At 31.9% G+C, this 23,103-nt stretch overlaps 1 protein-coding gene across 2 annotated transcripts; it reads right to left on the minus strand.

Annotated features, from left to right (window-relative positions):
- Positions 1 to 10,237: 10,237 nt before the first annotated feature.
- LOC134701617 (dnaJ homolog subfamily C member 5-like) lies at positions 10,238 to 22,926 on the minus strand. Of its 2 annotated transcripts, none has more exons than XM_063562754.1 (6): positions 22,715 to 22,926; positions 19,068 to 19,149; positions 18,459 to 18,515; positions 14,732 to 14,884; positions 12,200 to 12,313; positions 10,238 to 11,505 (listed from the first exon to the last, which is right to left on the minus strand). In XM_063562754.1, exons 1-6 carry the CDS (start codon positions 22,735 to 22,737, stop codon positions 11,293 to 11,295), a joined length of 642 nt encoding a protein of 213 aa, XP_063418824.1. In that variant the 5' UTR covers positions 22,738 to 22,926; the 3' UTR covers positions 10,238 to 11,292. The 2 variants fall into 2 exon arrangements, with proteins under 2 accessions (XP_063418824.1, XP_063418825.1); XM_063562755.1 differs by having other exon boundaries at positions 10,238 to 11,493; positions 22,715 to 22,909.
- Between the last annotated feature and the right edge of the window lie 177 nt (positions 22,927 to 23,103).

The following is a 23,103-nucleotide window of genomic DNA, read 5'->3' on the forward strand; positions in this document are numbered from 1 at the left end:
CTGCTAAAAAAAGATTAATTGCATGCTTAATTTGATAAAATGAAATGAAAACTATTTTTTGTAGTGAAAATATCTATAATTGTTTACTTTTTACACATAGTAACTTGGATGGACAGTTTTCTCAATTGCACCCATACCACATCTTCTTATTTTTAAGTATATACAGTGCAAAAAGCAGACTATAAATAAGTCCATTACATCATTTCTTAAAGTATCACTGTTGGATCAAACTTCTGATTACATACCTCTGGTTAACTTTGCTAAAACTTCAAATGCAGTATTTATTCCAATTAATGAAAAAAAAAATATATGCTGGCTTAAAAAACAGATGTAACCATATTTGTATATATAAAGAATATTAGTGGTGAAGGTTTTCACATCATCATCCTTTTAGTCTTAAGAAGATAATTGTCTCATTTGTATTTATGCCATATCTCTTTGCTATATATTAATTACATGTTTCACACTAATACTACTATATTAAAGGTACCTAGTTTTCATTGCTAAAATAAAAAAGTGAACCTTTACTGTAAATTTAGAAATTATTGCGATATTTTTGTTATTGCGAAAAATGCGACAGGGTTATTATTGCAATAAATAAAACCTGCATTTTAAAATAGTTTACATGGATTAAACAGGACTTTTCTCAAAATTGCAAAAATAAAAATCACATTTTTCTGTAAATGACAAAATCACAATAATAAATGCATGCAATAATTTCTGAATTTACACTATTTGAAGGTTTTTTGCTTGTTAATTTATCTTTTAGTTGGAGATCATGAGAAATTTCTAAGGTATTTTTAATTCTCAATATATATACTCAAATAATTTAATTTTGTGTATAAACATTGTTTTTATTCATCTGTAACACTCTGTAAATTTAGGTAGAAAATATGTATGATCATGTAGAAATTGTGAAAAATACAAAAAAAAGCCAATGTGATATTATAGTGTTTTATAAAAATAAAACCAATAATAAGTATGGAAGTGTTTGGTTTTGTCTTTTTATACCCCCTTTTAAAAAACTGTTTTACCTCTGTCTGTCCTTCCGTTAGTCAGTCCGTCCGTCCCATGAATATTTTTCGTTGCATTTTTCTCAGGAACTACAATACAAGGATTTCTAAAATTTGGTTTCAGGGTTTATCTAAGTCAGCTATACCGTGTGATGCGTTTTCAGATTCATCACTCGACAACTTCCTGTTTACCGAACACTTGCATATTTTTACACTATTTATATTATCCACTTGGGGCGGGGGTATCATCAATGAGCAGAAGCACGCAGTTTCACTTGTTTGTTGGCAAAATTTACTAAACATGAGACATATTTATCTGTCATGGAAGATACATGATTTATGGAATCAGAACAATTGTGCAAACTTTAAGATATCTCATGGTGTTAGAGCTGAATATTAATCAATATCTAATATAAGTTCCATTTTGGTCTGAAATTACTTTGCATGTCAATTGTCTTTTGACCAATATTGTGTCTGGGGTATAGAAATATGGTCATTTTTGGTCTTCCTCAGAGTGGCAGATAAACTCTTTATAAAGTGGGACAACCCTTAGACTCTTCAGGTTATATAATTATGCAGCCATGTCCAGTCAGAATGGAGACTTTTTATCTGATGCTTTGGGACAGAGGATTTACCTCTCTGTATGTTAAGAACCCTTGTAAAAACTTTTAGGGGTTCATGGTTTGCCTTTTGCTATCCAATATACCCTCATTTTACAGTTGCAGTTCAATTGGGTAAAATGTTAGTTCTACTCAAAGTCTAAAAAATGTATCGCCTCTGTTAAAATGGCCAAAATATATCTATTAGGATAAGTGGATATTTAGACCAAATCATAATAGATAAATGTTGCATACAAAGTTCATGATGCACTTAAAATGTACCTCTGGAGTAACTCATCAGAAAAACAGGACAAAAAAGTTCTATTGACACAGAGGCGAAGATATTATCTAGTACTACATATGCTGTATAAAATATACTGCTGAAAAGTAAATGTGAAATTAAGTCTCGAGTTTGAACTTATTTCAATGTTAAACAATAGATATAAGAACATGTGGTATACATTCTAATTAGACAACTCTCCGTCCAAGTCAAAATTTGTAAAAATAAACCATTAAAGGTTAAAGCACTGTTTTCAACATTGAGCCTTGGCTCACACCGAAACAGCAAGCTATGAAGGCCCCAAAAATGACAAAGTGTAAAACCATTCAAACTGAAAAACCAACGGTCTGATCTATATAAAAACCAAAAAACACTTATGAACCATATAAACAACCTGACAACCACTGAAAATGGTGCATTTTTTTAGGTTAATTTTACCTATTTAAAGGAGGTTTAACGAGATTTGCAGGACTTGATTGTCCCCTGCAAAATGCAGTTTGAGGGGCATTGCAAAGTGGGATACCTGTCTTTCTGCTCTTGTAAGCTCTCTCAACCATACAGTTCCTGAGTAGTAGGATAGATTTATTTTGTGTATTGGATCCTGGCAATGTTTACATGTCCATCTGACCTTGACCTCAGTTCATGATCAGTAATCAAGGTTAAGTTTTCATTGTCCAGTCCCAGATACTATAAGTCATAGCTCAACTACTTTGGATAAATTGTTAATTGTTAAATACTGTTTTTTGTAGGTAAAGGTATACTATAAATTAAAATGTTGCACAAAGTACAAAATCAAATATCCACCTAGCAGTGTTCAAATGACCTTGACCTCATTTCTCTAGTTGAAATTCATTGGCTAAGCTTGCTTCTGAGATACTATAATTAATGAGTCATCTATATCTGTTGTATGGAATAGTGAAAGGTGTACATGTCTGACCTGTACCTCATTTTCCCGATTCATTGGTCAATGCTGTTTTTAGCTCACCTGGCCCAAAGGGCCAAGTGATCTTTTCTCATCACTTGGCGTCCGTCGTCCGTCGTCCGGCGTCCGGCGTCCGGCGTTAGCTTTTACAAAAATCTTCTCCTCTGAAACTACTGGGCCAAATCAAACCAAACTTGGCCACAATCATCATTGGGGTATCTAGTTTAAAAAATGTGTGGCGTGACCCGGTCATCCAACCAAGATGGCCGCCACGGCTAAAAATAGAACATAGGGGTAAAATGCAGTTTTTGGCTTATAACTCAAAAACCAAAGCATTTAGAGGAAATCTGACATGGGATAAAAATGTTTATCAGGTCAAGATCTATCTGCCCTGAAATTTTCAGATGAATTGGACAATCGGTTGTTGGCTTGCTGCCCTCCAATTGGTAATTTTTAAAGAAATTTTGCCGTTTTTGGTTATTATCTTGAATACTATTATAGATAGAGATAAACTGTAAACAGCAATAATGTTCAGCAAAGTAAGATCTACAAATAAGTCAACATGACCTAAATGGTCAATTGACCCCTTAAGGAGTTATTGCCCTTTATAGTCAATTTTTTACAATTTTCATTAATTCGGTAAATTTATGCAAATTTTTACCAAATATTTTTCTCTGTTACTAATGGGCAAGGTTCATTATAGATATAATTGTAAGAAGCAAGAACGTTCAGTAAAGTAAGAACTTCAAACACATCACCATCACCAAAATACAATTTTGTCATGAATCCATTTGTGTCCTTTGTTTAATATGCACATAGACCAAGGTGAGAGACACAGGCTCTTTAGAGCCTCTAGTTCTTGTTGGGACTGTTTCTCAGGTACTATAAACAATAGGTAAATTTTCAAAGGAGTAGGTCCGGTAAGGGGCGATTTTGGTCAAGTTTATCTGACGAAATATTTTAAACTCTTTTTAAACACTTGTCTATTTCAATTCATTTAATTAGTTTAAGTGAAATATTTTAACTGATTAAGTCATTAAGTCATTAAAAACGCTCCGATTCAAGCTTAAATATGAAAAATCTATCAAATTTGCCAAAAATCGTCAGGGGCCACTTTCATTTTAGACAGAAACAGTATAAAATTTAACTAAAATGCTAATTTTGTGAAGATTTCAGTAATTTAGCATGACTTTATGATGCTAGTACCTGATATATGTGCATTGTATTGTCAAAAACAGCCCATTATAATGTAACAGAATCATTCTACTTTCCAATAAATAGCTTCATGATTACATTATCACAATTTTGTAAAACTGCTACATTTTGGGTCCAAAAAGGGGTCTTACTGAACCTAGTCCTTTGTCCTAGACATTGATGATATAAACCTTTCATAAAACATATGAGAGCCCTAACAAAGCAATTTTTAATATAATAAATATTTCCAAGGGGGCATGACTCTAATTTGATCCAAGAATTTTCAAAATCATCCAAGACATTGCTGATATAAACCTATGATATAACAGTACTGGTAATGAAAATCTGGCAAGTATTGCACACATGATAGCACCAACAGTGAAGTTTTCCATATAATTAATTAGGGCCCCGCCTAAGGCGGGTCGCCCTATAGTGATCAGTCTGTCCGTCCGTCCGTCCGTAACACTTTAGTGTCCGCTCTATATCTTGAGAACCGTCATGATTTCAAAGTTTATACTTGACATCCATTTTAACCCAACACCAGAGGGTGTGTCATGATGTATGTACAACTTCCTAGGTCAAAGGTCAAGGTCAAAAACTTAAGTTTCAGTTGACAACCCTGTGTCCTTTGGTGAAGACTGTGTCCGCTCTATATCTTAAGAACCCTTATGATTTCAAAGTTTATACTTGACATCCATTTTAACCAACACTAGAGGGTGTGTCATAATGTATGTACAACTTCCTAAGTCAAAGGTCAAGGTCAAAAACTTTAGTTTCAGTTGACAACCCTGTGTCCTTTGGTGAAAACCGTGTCCGCTCTATATCTTGAGAACCCTTATGATTTCAAAGTTTATACTTGACATCCATTTGAACCAACACCAGAGGGTGTGTCATGATGTATGTACAACTTCCTAGGTCAAAGGTCAAGGTCAAAAACTTTAGTTTCAGTTGACAACCCTGTGTCCTTTGGTGAAGACCGTGTCCGCTCTATATCTTGAGAACCCTTATGATATAAAGTTTATACTTGACATCCATTTTAACCAACACCAGAGGGTGTGTCATGATGTATGTACAACTTCCTAGGTCAAAGGTGAAGGTAAAAATACTTTGGTTTCAGTTGACAACCCCGTGTCCTGTTGTGAAGATTGTGTCCACTCTATATCTTGTGAACCGTTATGATTTTAAATATTATACTTGACATCCATTTTAACCAACACCAGAGGGTGTGTCATGATGCATGTACCACTTCCTAGGTCAAAGGTCTGTCTGTCTGTTGGTCTGTTCATCACTAACAAATTTGATCCACACTATATTTTGAGAGGACAGCTGTTATTATTTCATACTTTATACCTGACAAACATTTTCAACTAACATATATATTAACCAACACCAGAGAATGTGTCATAATGTATGCATCCTAGGTCAAAGGTAAGTCCGTCGGTCTGTCCATCCGTTCGTTGTTCTTAACAAATTGTGTCCGCTCTACCTCTCGAGAACCGTAAATATTTCATACTTTATACTTGGTGGGTCATAATATATTGAAGGCATAATTCTAAAAATATGTGACAAATATCAATTGGGCAGCACTTAAACATTTTGTTCAAATATCAATCCATATATCCAGAAGTCACCTTAGAGTAGTCAACAATGAGTTCACATCATGCAGTCATATCACTATTATACTATGAAAGTAAGTTGAGAATATTTATCAGTTTTAACTTAAAATCTTAGATCAAAATCACACGTGAGACTATGAAATAACTTCAAATAATGCTTAATATCAGATTATCCATACAACTTATTTACCCCACGTTATTGACAGCGGGGCCCACAGAGATGGCTCCCATCTCAATGATATCTAGTGTTTCCAAGGAGCATAGCTCTGGTTAAGATGGTTGATTGGCACAGATTTTCAAATTTCAAAGTTCAAGACAACGTCATTTTGCCCAAATAAATAGTCTAATGCAGATATGAGCACGCTTATGTGCGCACTTTGAATGATGCAATGCCAATTTTAACAGTTTATGTCAGAACATCAAATTCATATCAAAGTAAAGTTTGATATCGTTTTTAATCTAATTTAGATTAAAAACATTATGTCAATCATTGGGATGGCCATCTGTCTGATTACCAAAATTTCTTTTTGTGACTTAGTCTTAGGGATTAAAATTCGGATCAGATATAAAATGTCCGGCTGGCTCAGAAAATTTTTGGAAGCCCTGTTTCAAAATAGTCAAAGACATTGATGAAATCTGACTGAACAGGTGAGAGCACTAACAAGACCGGACGATTTAAATACAGTTAGCTTACATTTACATCATCAACAGAATTTCTATACCATCACCAATAGTAGCTACATTCTAGGTCATTTGAACTCTGGGTGGAAAGTTATTTCATTGGCAATCATACATCTTATTTTTCTATGTAGTCCTGGATCCTGATCATACTGGTGGCTTCATAATTTTCATGTGAACTTTTCAAATAAAATTGAGAATGGAAATGGGGAATGTGTCAAAGAGACAACAGTTTTGATCCACAGATAGACACTGGACAATGAAAACCTTTCAAAACTATTTACAGTCATGTGACTTGAACTGTTTATGCGTAGAAGTAAACACAGAAGAAATTTAATAAGCAATGAAACATACTACTATTAAAACTCTTAAATATCTATAAATAAACAACTGTATAAGAGCAGTAAATGTTTATTTGTTTATTATAACACAATATAAATGATCACATGATTTTGAATGGAATACTTTGCCCTACATCTTTTGTAGGCAACTAGTCATGTTATCTTTCACAAACAGATATAATACATATACAATAAATTAGTAAACAAATGTAACAAAATGTACCATGTGGTTAGAAGATAAGTAGATAAGATTAGGATCTGAGTGAATTACAATGTACTAATAGCATGCCATGGTATTAGAAAGAAGATGAAATGGTCCATATTAACCATTAACCTTGTTCAAATAAAATTATGAACAAAGGAAGATAACTCAACTTTCAATATTATTACCTCAAGTTTTCAATAAAATAGTACGAGTTTGTTACTTGAATTTCTCGAGTATGTTTAAACCGTTTAAAACATTTGTCTAAAAAATACATTAATAAAATGTAAAGAATCACAACAATGTACTGTGTATTAGTTCTCTAAAAGTAGTAATGAAGTCTGGAAATCATAGTCTATACATCCAGCCTTTACCATAGGACTTTTGCCCTGAACCCAACCAAAAAAAAAGTAGATACATTATATGCGAGTCCACAGTTAAGGGGTAGACCTGTCAGGTATACAGACCAACAAGAGGCTGTCACAACGACAGCAAACCGGATTTATTAACATTCATTTGTGTCCTGGCAATATCACAAGAACCATAACTGATGAACGGTGAAAGTGAAAATCGTCAAAATCTAATTTGACCTCTATTTTGTCATCAGTATCAACATATTAAAATTTGAAAAGCTTAGGTTGAATGGTTCATGAGTAAATGCACAGACAACATTTGTTTACCGCCCACCCGACTGCCCAACCGCCGTACATCCCCAAATCAATTACCGACATTTTTGTCACAAAAATCCGGTTAAAAATTATAGTGGTCCAAAAAGGAACAGAGTTAGCAAATATAAAATGGTTGCAACTTATTTTGCCTGTTTTGCAGCAAGAAAAAAAATATGTGAGTACTAGAATTCTCCTCGATGATTATGGTCACTTGAAAAACACCGATATCACTCAGATTACATTTCTACCTTGACAGGTAAGTTTGTATTTAGCCTATGAAATACTTATTTAGCCTTGAGAATTGAAAGGTCAGTTTATCCCATTCATACAATAGAAGTTTACCTATGAGGGTCAGAATGGGGTTTACAGAATAGAGAATACATGTAATAGCAACAAAAAAATAGAGAAAAGAGAAAATGAACAATAAAATAAAATATAGAGAATACTGTGGTGCAAAAGTATAAATAATAAATGTGCAAAATAACTTGAAAAGGTAACTTTAGTAACTGTAATGCAATACTGATAATATAATGATCTATGTACATAACTGATAAATAATCTTGTAACAAAAAGACTATATAGTAAAATCAATTTCATGAACATTTTACAGAATGAGAGTTATTTTTAAGGCTATTAAACATGTTAAAATGAAAATGCCATAAAAATTTAAAGAATACAGATATTAAAAAACCCATGCAGGTCCTCATGTCATTTACATTGTCAATATATAGGACACATCTAGTAAAACTGGTTTTAAACTAAACATCTGGTCAAACTGGTTTGATATAACTGATAGTTTCTTGCCCTAGTTGTATATTTCACAGTGACCTTATGTGTTTGTGCTAAGAGTACATTGTAATGTCATATTTATTGATTTTCTGTTGGGACATGACCTTAATTGTAAACATAAAAAACAGTGGCTTGAAATTTCAACTGATATTAGTATAATAAACAATGATAATTTAATATTTGGAATATCATATCCTGGTTGATGATGTTTTTTTTGGGACCAAGATGTTTCTTCATTCTAGTTTATATGATTATTTTAACCTTCAGCATTGTTCAATGCACATTTAAAATTTCAGGTCTCATTTAAAAAAAAAACTACCATGTAAAGAAATATGCAATTTAATATAACCTTAAATAACCCCTAAAACTCAACATTAACAGATTTTTATGAATTAAATCAAGATGCACAAAGTTTTAAGTATTGGTCAGAATATAGGGTTCTTTTGTACTTTAACAATATCACAATAACAATAAAGTGACCTTAATTTTGGACAAGGTAAATGGCATGAAGCCAAATTTATCAATTCTATTGTATGAATGGGAAACTGACCTTTCAATTCTCAAGGCTAAATAAGTATTTAATAGGCTAAATACAAACTTAGATGTGAAGGTAAAATTGTAATCTGAGTGATACAGGTGTTATTCAACTCACCATAAACAGTAGTTGATTTATCCAATATTTTCTTACTAAAACTTCATTGGAATCCCAAAAACATACCCTGTTATTCAATGATTTCATTTTAACAAACAGAAATTCTAGAAAAACATATGATAAATGGGTTATAAAATATACAAATAGTATACTGTTACTATACAAACATAGTATATATACAGTATATGTATACAGTAGAAATAATTACAAATAAATAATAGGATTTCTACAGTCAAACAATAAAAGTTCATATAAACTTCACAACCTTTCAGTGTTATACATGTATGATAGAGATGATTCAATCTTCATTCATAAATCAGAATTCTCCCATTGAATTAATGTAGGAGTATTTAAAAGTTGGTACATCATATAATATTGGGATCAATTTTTAAACAAAAGAGTTTTAATGACAAAGGATAGAAACATTTAGCACTATAACATGTATAATACATGGGTCTCTTCCATTTTGAAATTGATAAGGAAAAGCTTGCTATCAACTTTTATTTTAGAGAGAGAAGGCAGAGGGATCAATATTTTACTTCTTTTTTAAACATGCAAAATGTATGAAAATAAAAACAATCGTAGCCTAGTAGGTCATACCAAATGACAAGTACACACTGTATAAATAGACAGCTGTTTAACATCCAGTGGCAATAACTACATGAATATTCATGAGAAGAACATGTTAATTTGATATGAATTCCTGCTTTGTACTAGATCAACAATCTGAGCCAGATTTACAATGTGCTAGTTTGCGAGTCACTGATCATGAAAGAATGTCTCCTTACCTAGATATTCTGATCCAAACAGCTTATGTTATTATCCCTATATGTTGAGTGCTCTGAGAAGAAGGAGCAAAGGAAAATTTTAAAGTTTTTGGTTTGACCTCGCAAAAGATTGAACGTCCCACTTTTAAGTTGAGCATGCAAAAATGGGACAGCACAAGTTACAGAAGCATTAACTTCCTTACTTCCAGTAACTGAGAACTAGGGTTCTAATCTTTATTCAGCTGATAAATAAATATTGTTTTGTCAGACAAAGGACATAAATATAATAAAGTACCTCTCCATATAACCTATACCAAGCTTGGTTCTATACCTACTGTGAATTCATCATTATCCATACCCGTAGACAGGGTGGGTGGGCTGAACACCCTTAAAAACAAATAATTGGCAATCATACCGCATCTTCTTTTTTTTATATATATAAGCACTGTTAAAGTCAATATTCTGTTCGAATTGTGACTGTTAAAGTCGAGTTTGTGAGTCCAACGACCCCCCCCCCCCCCTTGGAAATTCCTGGCTACGGGCCTGTTATCTATGGGATACTTATAGATGAACTGTGAAATTTAAATGTTAAAAACAAGTTACACACTTTCTAAAGGATGCAGACTTTGGCAAAACAACAAAAATACAATAATCCTCAATCCTCAAAAATAAGTTTCCATGAAAATAAATGAATCCACAGTATTTGAAAATTGAAAAAAAACCAGATCTTTCACACAACTCATGTAAACAATATTAATATATGATCATTGCACTGGATAAATGTTCTAACTAGTAAGATTTTATAAAGTATAAATTCTAGCAATTTAGTTTTACACAATAAGAAATGGTTAATGAGGTCCCACAACAAAAATGACTTGTGTTCTAGCTTTAGAGTAATACTTCAATTTTTCTTATAAATTCTACCTAGATTTACCTGTTTAACTACCATGAAAGATAGAGTAAAACTACATTTTTATCTAATAACTTCTACCTAGATTTACACAGATTCTGTTTAACTACTGTGATATTCTTACAATACATGTATTATAGTTAAAAATGTGTAAAACAATATAAAGTAAAGGAAACATAATGAAATGTTGAATACAAGAAATATCACAATAAATACTACAAAGACATTTGCGTGTGTTTAAAGTTAGAAAATTTAATAATTAAAAAGATTTACAGAATAATTATTATAAATAGACTAAACAATATATTGTTCAAAATTAAACAATGAATATGCAGTGGATTCATTATCATTATTGGGATACCAATTTCTGTAGATCTCATGGTAAAGGTGAACCATAAAATCAAATCTCAACAAAGTGCCAGTTTTCTATAGGAATGCATGCAGACTTTGGCAACACCATGTAATCAAATAGCCAAGAAAACGTTATTTTTTCCCATATCCACAAAATTTGGTACCCACTAAAAATAAATGAATCCCCAGTAGTAACAAAATTCAGGGAAGGTGTAAATCTTATCAGGACTGCCAGAGGGCACAACTAAATACATCCTGATACAATTTTAACTGTATAATAGGTAACAATTTGTTCTAAGTTCTCTTTTGGTTAGCTCTGTCTGTTGACTCCATTTTCAGCTACTTTTTCTGGTGCTTTCGGTGAATCTTCTCCTGCACCGTAACTTTTGGCTTCTGGTTTTAGTGTAGTTGATTCTGTAACGCTATCGCTACCTGGAGCAGGAATAGGAATAGGCCCACCGTGGGGTTGTGAGGTCACAGGTGATTCTTCAGGTGTAGAACTGAATTCATCCTGCAAAGGAGTCTGGAAATTAACAGAATATACAATAACTCTAAATTCAGAAGTGATATCTTTTTTATAGTGATGGGATAGATGTTGCAAATAACGCTGAATTTTAAGGTGGTACCTAACACTTGCACCAAAATTAATTTGGCTAGTTTAATTTTCATAAAATTTTGTCAAAGTACTTACTTTGACCTTTTAACAGAAATATGAAAACTACCGAAATTTTGAACCAACCAATTTGACAGAAAAATTACACTGGTTATATAGCAGTTTGACAAACACCAATTTTGATCATTGAAAAGGTTTTTTATGCCCCATCTACAATAGTAGAGGGGCATAATGTTTTCTGGTTTCTACGTCTGTTCTTTTGTCCGTCTGTCCTTCCTTACGTTCGTCTCGCTTCAGGTTAAAGTTTTTGGTCAAGGCAGTTTTTGATGAAGCTGAAGTCCAATCAACTTGAAGCTCAGTTCACATGTACCCTATGATATGCTTTTTCTAATGTTAATGCCAAATTAGTGTTTTCACCCCAATTTCAATGAGCATAGAAAATGATAATGCAAATTTCAGGTTAAAGTTTTTGGTCAAGGTAGTTTTTGATGAAGTTGAAGTCCTGAATGTATTAACAAACAGAAAGAAGTGTTTGTAAAAAGGCCTGATCATAAACCAAGAAAGTTTTAAAGTAATGAAACCTTGCTCGGAGTACAAAACTTACATGTAAATTTGCGTAGTCATCCTCCGGATGTTCTGGTCGACATTTTCCACAGCAGCAGCAACAGCAGAGACAACAATAACAGCATGTTATCAGACCACAACATATAAAAAATGCCTACAAAAAAAAATAAAAAAATTATTGACACTTTTATATAACAATTTAAATTTCTTATAAAATGAAACTCTCGTCAGCAAGTCAAAATGATTAAATATGATGATTCCATGTGACATGAGAGTATACTTCAGAAATTATGTTTGAAGATGAATATTATGTGAAACAGTGAATTCATGTTATTACAAAAATATCTATATCACACACAAAAAGAGAAGGCAACATATATATTTATCATCTAATTGTCTAACTAGTTGTCTACTACACATTCCATTTACAGCCTATAACTTGTCTTTATTTACATCGACGAGAGGTTCCAGATGCTCCATACATCTATAATGCATAGCACAGACTTATATGATGACTAAACTGTATATGGACCATAATTTGGTATTCGGCCTTTGGTTTCTTTTTGTATCCTTTTTTATAAGTTCTAAAATTCAAACTTTTATTTAATGGGTTGTGTTGGTGTTAGAATAGTATGAATGGAACAATTGAGTTTTTCGAGAAAAAATTAATACATTTTGATTCACCGTTTACGTGACATGAAACCAAACAGGAAACCGATCTTTATTTTCTTTATTTTGCACAATATAATTCAAAAGGCATAAATAAACACCATTACTAGTGTTACTTGCTTCATGTTAATATTTAAAATCTATTTTCAATGTTATATTAAAGTTTTTTTTAAACCTGACAGGAAACCATAAGAAACCGAAAGCATTTTTTTAGTTTTATTTTATTGCAAAATCTGCTTAAATTAATCTGAACAGTATACTTTTTCTTAAAATCCATCTTAAATGTAACAGTATTATAAAACTCCTAAATATGTGCTTGTTTTGAAAACAATTAGTACATTTTATTCAGAATTTTCCATATTTTCTCCATTGATACAGGATACCATAATCGTTGAATCATGATGTTTAAGCAAACAAAATGTATTTATATTTGGTTTTGATTTTCCAGTTAATATATACAATTTATTCCAAATCATTGGCAATGTAACATTCTTTAAATCCAGTAAAGAAAAATCCTTTAACTTGGAATTAAAATCTTTAAAATAGACACAATGTGATACTTGTGACATGTACACCATCTACAGGGTTTCCACATTTTAACCTACTTTAGTGGGCTAAAATCAATAAAGTACTTCCTTTCAAGTCATGCATGCTAAAAGTTTACTTCTCCTTTGACAAATTTATTGCGTTTCTGATAAGTGTTTGCAGAACATGAATAAAAAATATTAATTAAAAACTGTGACAGGATTCCAACTTTGTACATTCCAAGTGTAACGGTATATTAACATGTATTTTTTATTAAATTATATTTATTCACCTAAAATATCCAGTAATATTTACTGCTGAAGTTAAATCAATCCAACGAGCATTGGTACAATGATAAGAGACGTAATTTCGATTGATTTTTCCAAGGACTCTTCACGTCATTATCGGGAAACGAAGTGTGTTCTAACGTCTGTCAAATATGAAATCGATTTTGTCAAGTCATTGGGCATTTATTTTCACACAGGATCGTATGTAACATTATGCACATAGGAAAAATAACAGACCACCGGCGCAATCTCTTTGACAATTGTATTTTCCCTTTTAAACAAGACGAAACAAGTCTACAGATTATGTATGCTAACATCCCGTTGGAAACAAAAACAATGTTTAGACCTAGTATTTCGTACATCCGGCAGTAATGGCGTGATCACATGCTAGTCATATGTTTCACGTATGACCGGAAATGGTTAGAACTTAAGGACAAAAACAATTTTAATAAATAATTGGACTTCTGTTTCGTGTGAAATGTAACGCATAACGGCAACGTAATTTTCTTACTTAATTACTACGAAGATCAAAACAAGAATGTAAATCATCTCGGATTCACCTGTTTGAACATCTCGCGAGAGTTCATATTTGCATATTGTTTTTAAGAATTCTATTACAACAAAGCAGATTACATCATCTAAAATTGCGTTATGAAATCGGACGCATAAATCAGGCCACTGTTCTTACATCTGCTACATAAATACTTATAGTTCTCGGCATTTTCTTCTCACTATTCTTATCGGTCGATGTTCTTTGTTATTTGAAAGCAAAAGTTACGAATTTGCCGGTGACGATTATCTATAAATCAGTCAGCGTTATGCTCTTCGGAAGCAATAAATAACGCGAGAAACGACACAAAAATACGGTTGTAGAATCTTTGAAATTCGTATATTTTAATTTTTTATGTAGGGAAGTGTAGCATACACTTGTATGTTGATAAAAATAATGGCATCTTTAGATGTAGTTGCAACTTTTCTTACAGTAATTCACATTTTATCACTTTTCTATAGTTATAGGAAACGGAGCCCAATAGCAAATTATGGTCCATATAAGCACTGCTTAAAGTTTAAAATATCAGACAACAACTTACTTTACACCATTTACTGGTAAGCATCAGGTATACATTAACATTTTCTTCACCAAACTGGTCAGCAGCCCATAGTCCCATAGATCCATATTGATCATATATTTGGCGTCGTGTTGTGTCTATTAATACTGTGTGGGCATGGCTTATTTCTTTAAACTGTCAAATATAACAGTAAATAATGATTATTTAACTTAAAACATTGGCAAAAGCTTGCAAAACAAGTGAAACTGCGAGCTACTGCTCACTGATGATACCCCCGCCGCAAGTGGATAATATTAATTGTGTAAAAATATGCAAGTGTTCGGTAAACAGGAAGTTGTCGAGTGATCAATCTGAAAACGCATCACACAGTATAGCTGACTTAGATAAACCCTGAAACCAAATTTCAGAAATCCTTGTATTGTAGTTCCTGAGAAAAATGTGACGAAAATTTTCAACTTGGCTATCATGTGTAAAATCATACAAGTGTTTGGTAAACAGGAAGTTGTCAAGTGATCAATCTGAAAACGCATCACACGGTATAGCTGACTTAGATAAACCCTGAAACCAAATTTCAGAAATCCTTGTATTGTAGTTCCTGAGAAAAAAATGTGACAAAAGTTTCATGGGACGGACTGACTGACGGATGGACTGACGGACAGACGGACGGACTGACAGACAGAGGTAAAACAGTATACCCCCCCTTTTTTAAAGCGGGGGTATAATAATCAGTTCTAAGCAGTATGTTTCTTTTCACGATTTCCTGATTCAACTGATAGGTTGATTTTCTTTTTTTTTTTTACTGTTGAGTAAATCTTGTGCAGAACTAGTACATAAAATTAATAGCAGATATTTTCAAATATATACATCTGGTTCAGACAATTGGGTAAAAAGAATGTATATACAGACATGACAGAAGATTTGTATATTTTACATACATTTTGATGGTGGTGGTGGTGGGGGGAGATATTCTTATACATTTTTAAGTGGATATTTATAGATTTCACAAACACCCCATTACTCTAATCATCTTTCAGATCATGTGTTTTAAAACAGAAATCTGAATACCTATGTATTTGCATGATCTAACACTGTCTAAAAACACTTTTGAATTTTCCATTTCCCATCTTTACTTAAAAGCCACTCTGACAAGTTCAAATGGAGTTAAAGAAATATTTTTCATAAAAAAAAAATATATATACATGATATATAGATCTAACATTGTTGGGTTGATGTTTAGACGAGTTGTATATATATATAAATACAACTCGTCTAAACATCAACCCAACAATGTTAGATCTATATATATATATATAGAGAGAGAGCACCAATAACTTTTGTTTTTATGTGGTGTTCAACCCCTCCATACATTTTCTTTGACATAATGTGAATCAACCTACATTCTATTGATTTGGAAACAGGAACATTAATTATTTTTTCCAGTAATTGCAGGCAATAAACAGCTATTTAAAATGTCATTATCTCTCAAATTTATAGCTGAAACTGTAAATTTATGACCCAAAGCAAGTGAAGAAATGTAAAAGCAACTATCTTGCAAATTTAAGGATTCATAGCAATCCAGTAAATAACAAAAGCAACTGTCTAGTCATATTTCATTTTTCATCTCTTAAATTCCAAACAAACTAAGAGGTCATCCATAATTGTCAACCATTTTCCAAAGTGTACAAAACATACACTTTTTCAGACCCCCCCTCCCTCTAAAAGTGTGCATCAACTATTTTCAGATTTCAAGAAAAGAATCAATCATTATAAAGACGATCCTGTCTATTATAATTGCATTTAATATAGAAATTTGCAATGAAAATAAACTGAAATATATCAGACTTGTTTTTTATCTTATTTTTTTTGAAAAGCGTACGGTAAAAATGTTGATTTTTTAACCCCCTCCCCCCAAGTGTACGTTGTGTACACTTTGGAAAATGGTTGACAATTATGGATGACCCCTAAAAAATGAACATCAAAAGACATTTACTGAATTTAATGTTAATCTCTCATCTCCTTTTATTGAAAAAAATAAACATATCATTAGACAAGAATAATCTTCTATTTTTTATAATTCATAGTTTCATTTATAACAATTTTCAAAATCCTAATGTTGTTTGAAAAATCATCAATCCCTTAAACCATTAATCTATTTTGGGAATCATGGTAATTGAATTCTATTTGGATAGCTATTTGCAAATCAAAAAATGTTATTTCCATTAGTGCAATTTCCCCCCTGGGAAACTTACAATTCACAATCAGTGATAACATAACATATTTAGTATTCACGTTCTTCAATTTTGGAGAAAATCACCAGTGATTCTTTGAAATCAATAACAAACTGCTTGTCATGCTTTTTACTTTTTTGTATGTGTTACTCAAAGGACCTGTGGTCATTGTAAGAATTTAGTCTAGGATTGACCAATTTGCATTATTGTAGCCTAATATATTTCATGAAACTGTACCGTAATCAAATTAGAAATGAACCAATATTTACACAATACAATTAAGTCTAGTGATAACCCAATATCAATTGGCCCTTGAGAACCCAAGAAACACCATTCAGCGAAAATCTTCTGTGGAAACATACACATGTTTTCAGTTGGTTACACATTTTATCAAAGTATTTTGTAAAGCAAAAGTGGTTCTTTATAACAAACATGATACCATCTCATTTTGTCATGTCTTTGTCAAGTCTCAAGCAAAAGACAATGTAAGAGTTGAATTAAAAATAGACACAGAAGGATGCTTGACTGATACCGACAATGGATTTCTTAGTTTCTAGGACAACTTAGTGGATCTTAAGGTCTAATTAATGCCCTATAGATTCCTTAAATATCAGAATGTAGAATAGAATACTATGTCCAACAATTTATACTCAGGAAACTTGGTAACAAATATCTTAAATAAAGTCTTTTTATAGATTTTAAATTGTACACTTAACATGACTAATGAAAATGAGAAATATCAATGAGACTTTGGTTATTCTCTTTGCTGACCAAAACTGTTTAAAAATCAATCCATTCATGTCATTGATATAAACTGGCTATCAGTCTAGAACAGAACAGACACCAATTTACGTTTGTCTTATTGTCAATAAATCATCTACTTCTGTTGTAATCCTGGGCTAATTTTCTCTCTCCATAAAAAATTATGTCACAAAAAAGCTCTCATGGGGGATATATAAACATGTTGCATTTCTCACTCTGAGTTGATCAATGAGCAAGGATACAGTTTATAATCAATGTATTTATCACCTATAACTAATCAATGGTCTCTCTATTGTTACAGATACATATGTTTACTCTCCAATAGATAATACAAATACTTGATTAAATATCAATAAAACATGCATTCATGCCAATCTTAAATAACTTTTTAAATTCAGTTTTTTTTAATCGTATTTTGTGGGAACATATTTTGTGTGAGCAATTAAAAGGAGATGGGTGGTAAAAATTAGTGAGACAAGAATCCAACATAACAAGTTAACTAATTAGAACCACATGATATGAATGTTGTACTAACATTTTGTTGAATTTACTATTATTTCAAACAAAAATAAATTTGCTGTTTTATAAAATAACTCAGATGTAACAATCAATTTAACAGAAAATTTGAAAAACAATTTACCCCCAAATTGTACCTTCTTTAAGATCTAAACAAAATATATTATATTGCTATTTTCAAATTCTTAATACAAGAATCCATTAGGGAATAGAAATATGACAAAGATTTATGATTTTCTTACCTTTTCCGCAGCAGATGGATCATCTGGATTCTTATCAGGATGAAACTTTAAAGCCAACTGAAATAAAAGACAAATATCACTAATCTCTATAGATAGATATTTTGCATTAGAAATTTTATTGCAAAAGTCAAGTGATCAAAAGTTCTGTTTTTAAAAACAAATGTTGTTTCAATAGTTGACCTGTATAATTCTGATAATCATTTATTTTTCATGAACTCTAGTGCTACCCTGATGACAGTGTATTCTGGGATGGTGTGTGTCTAAATTGAAACTCAATTTTTGCAAACTGAGTAAAAAGGATAACTCCACATTTTTCTTTAATGTAGACTTTTGCTGTTGATACAAATAAATGTTTTGTATAGGCCTTAGTGAAACACAGGTAATTGACTGGTGGATTAATCAAATATATGTATAATATCAAATGACATTGAATCAAAAATTTAAGCAATAGTATTGATCTTACCTATCCTTCAACTATCATGACTATTAATTTAATTTATCTAAGTATATCTACTCTGTGTGTTAATGTCTTTCATGAAAATGGCAAGGCCATTCTAAAATAAACTAAAATTCAGTCTTGAACCTAATGAACATTGTATGAGTACTTACTCTGCGATAAGCCTTTTTAATATCATCATGTGTTGCTGATTTTTCTAAACTCAGCAATTCATAAAGTGAGTTACCAGAACTCCTAAATAAAAGAAATAACAAAATATCATTTAAAGACAGAGATTCTATATCGTACTGAAGATTAACAAGGCGTTTGTTCACTATAGTCTAATAGTATGTAATTATCCAAAACTGTTTTTATGACTTCCATATTTTTTCCCAGTTTTTTTTATTTGTTTTGCGAAATCTTTAGCCTTTTGTCTTTTTCAACTACATGCATTATATTTGTTCTTTTAAAAGTACACATTTATCAGTGTCTGCTCCAAATGTATGGAAAGATGCTGTAAAATGGACTTAACTTTTTTATTTATTTACTTTGTTTGCCTTGTGATAAAGGATTCAGTGGAAAGACAAATCAGAAATCCATATATACTAGTAAGGTGTGGTATGATTGCCAATGTGACAACTGTCCATCAATGACAAAATAACATAATTTGAGCAACTGTAATTCATCATTCAGGTTTCAACAATGACCAAAACTACATACATGTATACTGGCCAAAGAATTTCTCAGAATTACATGTATATTCCTAATTTCCTAAAGCAACTGATAAATCTGTGCATACCTGCCAAATGTCACTATTTGCGGAGGATTTCCACCATGGAGGCTCCAAAATGGAAATTTTAAAAGAGCAATATTGTCCACAACTTTAAACAAAACTATCAATTTTACAATGGCGATAGGCTTGTAAAAGCATGTCAGAAGAAGCAAAAAAACAAAAATAAAATATATTGGAAGCCCCTATTGAAGTCTTTGTAGGACTATATGAGCCATCTTGCACATAAGACCCCCATTGGCATTTTGAAAAATTGGGAGGTATGTCTGTATTTTAATCAATGCTTGGCTTTTAAATAATTACACACTATATTTCTATAACTTCATGTTCAAAAAATTGAGAATGAAAATGGGGAATTTGTCAAAGAGACAACAAGGCGACCAAAGAAAAAAACAACAATAGCAGAAGGTCACTAAAAGGTCTTCAATGTAGCGAGAAATTCCCGCACCCGGAGATGTCCTTCAGCTTGCCCCTAAACAAATATATATATACTAGTTCAGTGATAATGAGCGCCATACTAATTTCCAAATTGTACACAAGAAACTAAAATTAAAACAATACAAGACTAACAAAGGCCAGAGGCTCCTGACTTTGGACAGGCGCAAAAATGCGGCGGGTTAAACATGTTTGTGGGATCTCAACCCTCCCCCTATACCTCTAGCCAATGTAGAAAAGTAAACACATAACAATACGCACATTAAAATTCAGTTCAAGAGAAGTCAGAGTCTGATGTCAGAAGATGTAACCAAAGAAAATAAACAAAATTAATGCTACAAATATACAACTGGCCTTGAAAACTCAACTTTAACAATCACAATTCAAACAGAATGTTGACTTTAACACTTTAACAGTGCTTTTTTATTTTCAAGGGGGTTCTTATGAACCACCTCTGGCTACGGGTGTGATGTAAATGGATGTAGGTGTGTCAAAATCATAAACACTATAATTACCAGATAGTAAATACTGCTAAAAAATTTGTAAGGGTTCCGCGGAACCCAGTGTCTCGCCTACTTTTGCTGTAAATCGCAGACTCAACAAAAATGAGGAAAAAACTCAATAAAAATATTCCTTTTGATACAATCTTCTGATTGTAAGAAGCTTCTGTGCAAGTTTGGTTAAAATTCAGGATAGTTTATGAATCGAATAAATGTTTTAAAAACTTTAACTGCAGACTGTATGTAATGTAAACTGAAATAAAAACTAAGTCCATTTATAAATAAAATACAGATACACAGGTACCAAATATTAACAAAATTTCCTTTCTAGATACTATCTTTTGATCATAAACAAGCTTCTGTCCAAGTTTGGTACAAATTTAAAATAGTACAAGAAAGTCATTAAATTTTTTAAAAATTTAACCACAGAGTGAATGTGTTGTTTCCTGGCAGAAAAAATAAGTCCATTTAAAAGTATAATACGGAAAAAATGAATTAATTTTTTTACAAAATTTACTTCTGGATACTATCTTATGATCATAAACAAGCTTCTGTCCAAGTTTGGTAGAAATCCAGTATAGTTTAAGAAAGATATTCAAATTTTAAAAACTTTAACCACAGAGTGAATGTAATGTTTCGCCGCAGAAAAACTAAGTCCATTTATAAATAAAATACAGAAAAAATGGAATTTTATTTTTACAAAATTTACTTCTGGATACTATCTTATGATCACAAACAAGCTTCTGTCCAAGTTTGGTAGAAATCCAGTATAGTTTAAGAAAGTTATTAAATTTTCAAAAACTTTAACCACAGAGTGAATATTTGTTGACGCCGCCGACGGAATGTAGGATCGATTAGTCTCGCTTTTTCGACTAAAGTCGAAGGCTCGACAAAAATGAATGCAACACTAACCAATATCAAAAAAGATAAATATAACACAATGTCAAGAATGAACCGTTTTTTTTTCATCTAATAAATGTCTACATCAGATATAACATTGGATGATTGGTGTATCTTTTAATCATAAAACCTTTCGATAATACAACAGAACATGATCATGATTTTAAAATTAAGGATGTATGATTGCAAATTAGACAAATATCCACCAAAACTTAAATGAAAAGTAAAATAACAAAAATATGGGACTCTGAGGAAAATTCTAAACAGAAAGTCCTTAAAAGCAAATGGCAAAAGCTCAAACCAATGGATTATAAACAACTGCGGTATCATATGATATTCCTGACAGGCATTTTTTGATGTAGAAATAGATAGATGGAGCCTGGTTTAATAGCTAGCTATTCCTCTCGTTTAAAATTCCCTTATATTGACAGCAATGAAAGAACAGAGGGACATTCAAACTCATCATTTGCTCATAGATCATAGTTCAAATGAAGAAGATGTAAAAAATATTGGATGCCACCATATGGTTTTCAACAAAAAGAAAAACCTGTATCATTTAGTCTGACAGGGAAAATATGAAACAATTCAAAAGAGAAACCTTACAGCCTATCTAAATATAAAACAATTTATGATAAACAAATTAATAGCCAAGATCAACCAGGGAATGGAACACTCTATTGGGAAAAAAACATAAAGCAGCTACACTAGAAGAGTCAAGGCCAGTCTTACCATCCTGCCAGAGGCCTTGACAGGAGCTTCACACACCTAGCTATATATATTATAGAACTCCTTAAACCCCAGATGTACATTGTTTTATTTGTAAATAATTTTCCTGTAAATAGTTTTTATGATTTCATGAGCAAGTCATTTATTTACACTCAAGAAGAGTCTGACTCTGTACCGAAAGAAGAAGAAGATAGCTATGACAGACATGAACCAGAGGCAGAGAGATAATACATGTATTAAATGTCTCTGCATGAACCAAAGACAACCACTCCTAACAATGGCAAAATACTTTTGCTACTTAGAAAAAAATAGATCCCAAAATGAGATAACGTAGAAAGAAATGACAACAATATTTGACAATTGTGAAAATACTATAAAAAAGGAGTGTCCTATTGAAAGCCGGTAAATCGAGTCCCCCTTTTTTTGGTGAATTGTCAACCCAACACGTGTGCATATCGGAATAACTTACGATAAATGTCTGGGTCTGTTCATTTCTGTCAAAACGAATTAAATGATGTTGTTTAACTATAAATCAAACCATATTCATCAATGAGTGGGAAGCTGCCTCAGAAAAAAATCAATGACAATGTTCGTTCATCATTATCAGCGCCCTCTATGATCAAAACACATTGCGGATTTGTTCAACACAACTTTTAGTTTTCTACTAATTTAGATAATGTCTATCATGTTTTAATTCAAAAGCACGACAACAACAACCCGGTGAATCAAATTTACTGATATAAGGATGCTGTTTTATATATATTTGTTAAATAAATTCAATAAATATCAAATTCAAGATCGACCTAAAAACTAATTTCTATCCCGGAATTGTTTTATATTTAGTGGCTGGTCAGATTT

This window comes from Mytilus trossulus, unplaced genomic scaffold (assembly GCF_036588685.1).
Source record: "Mytilus trossulus isolate FHL-02 unplaced genomic scaffold, PNRI_Mtr1.1.1.hap1 h1tg000247l__unscaffolded, whole genome shotgun sequence".
Taxonomy (NCBI): Eukaryota; Metazoa; Mollusca; class Bivalvia; order Mytilida; family Mytilidae; genus Mytilus; species Mytilus trossulus.

What these genes read in the sequence shown, in the direction of transcription:
- LOC134701617 (XM_063562754.1), bottom strand. Translation starts at nt 22,737, where the DNA reads ATGAACAGACCCAGACATTTATC. An exon ending in AACAGACCCAGACATTTATC is followed by an intron (nt 19,150 to 22,714) that starts GTAAGTTATTCC and finishes TCTTTTATTTAG; the next exon opens with GAGTTCTGGTAACTCACTTT. An exon ending in ATGACTACGCAAATTTACAT is followed by an intron (nt 11,506 to 12,199) that starts GTAAGTTTTGTA and finishes GTTAATTTCCAG; the next exon opens with ACTCCTTTGCAGGATGAATT.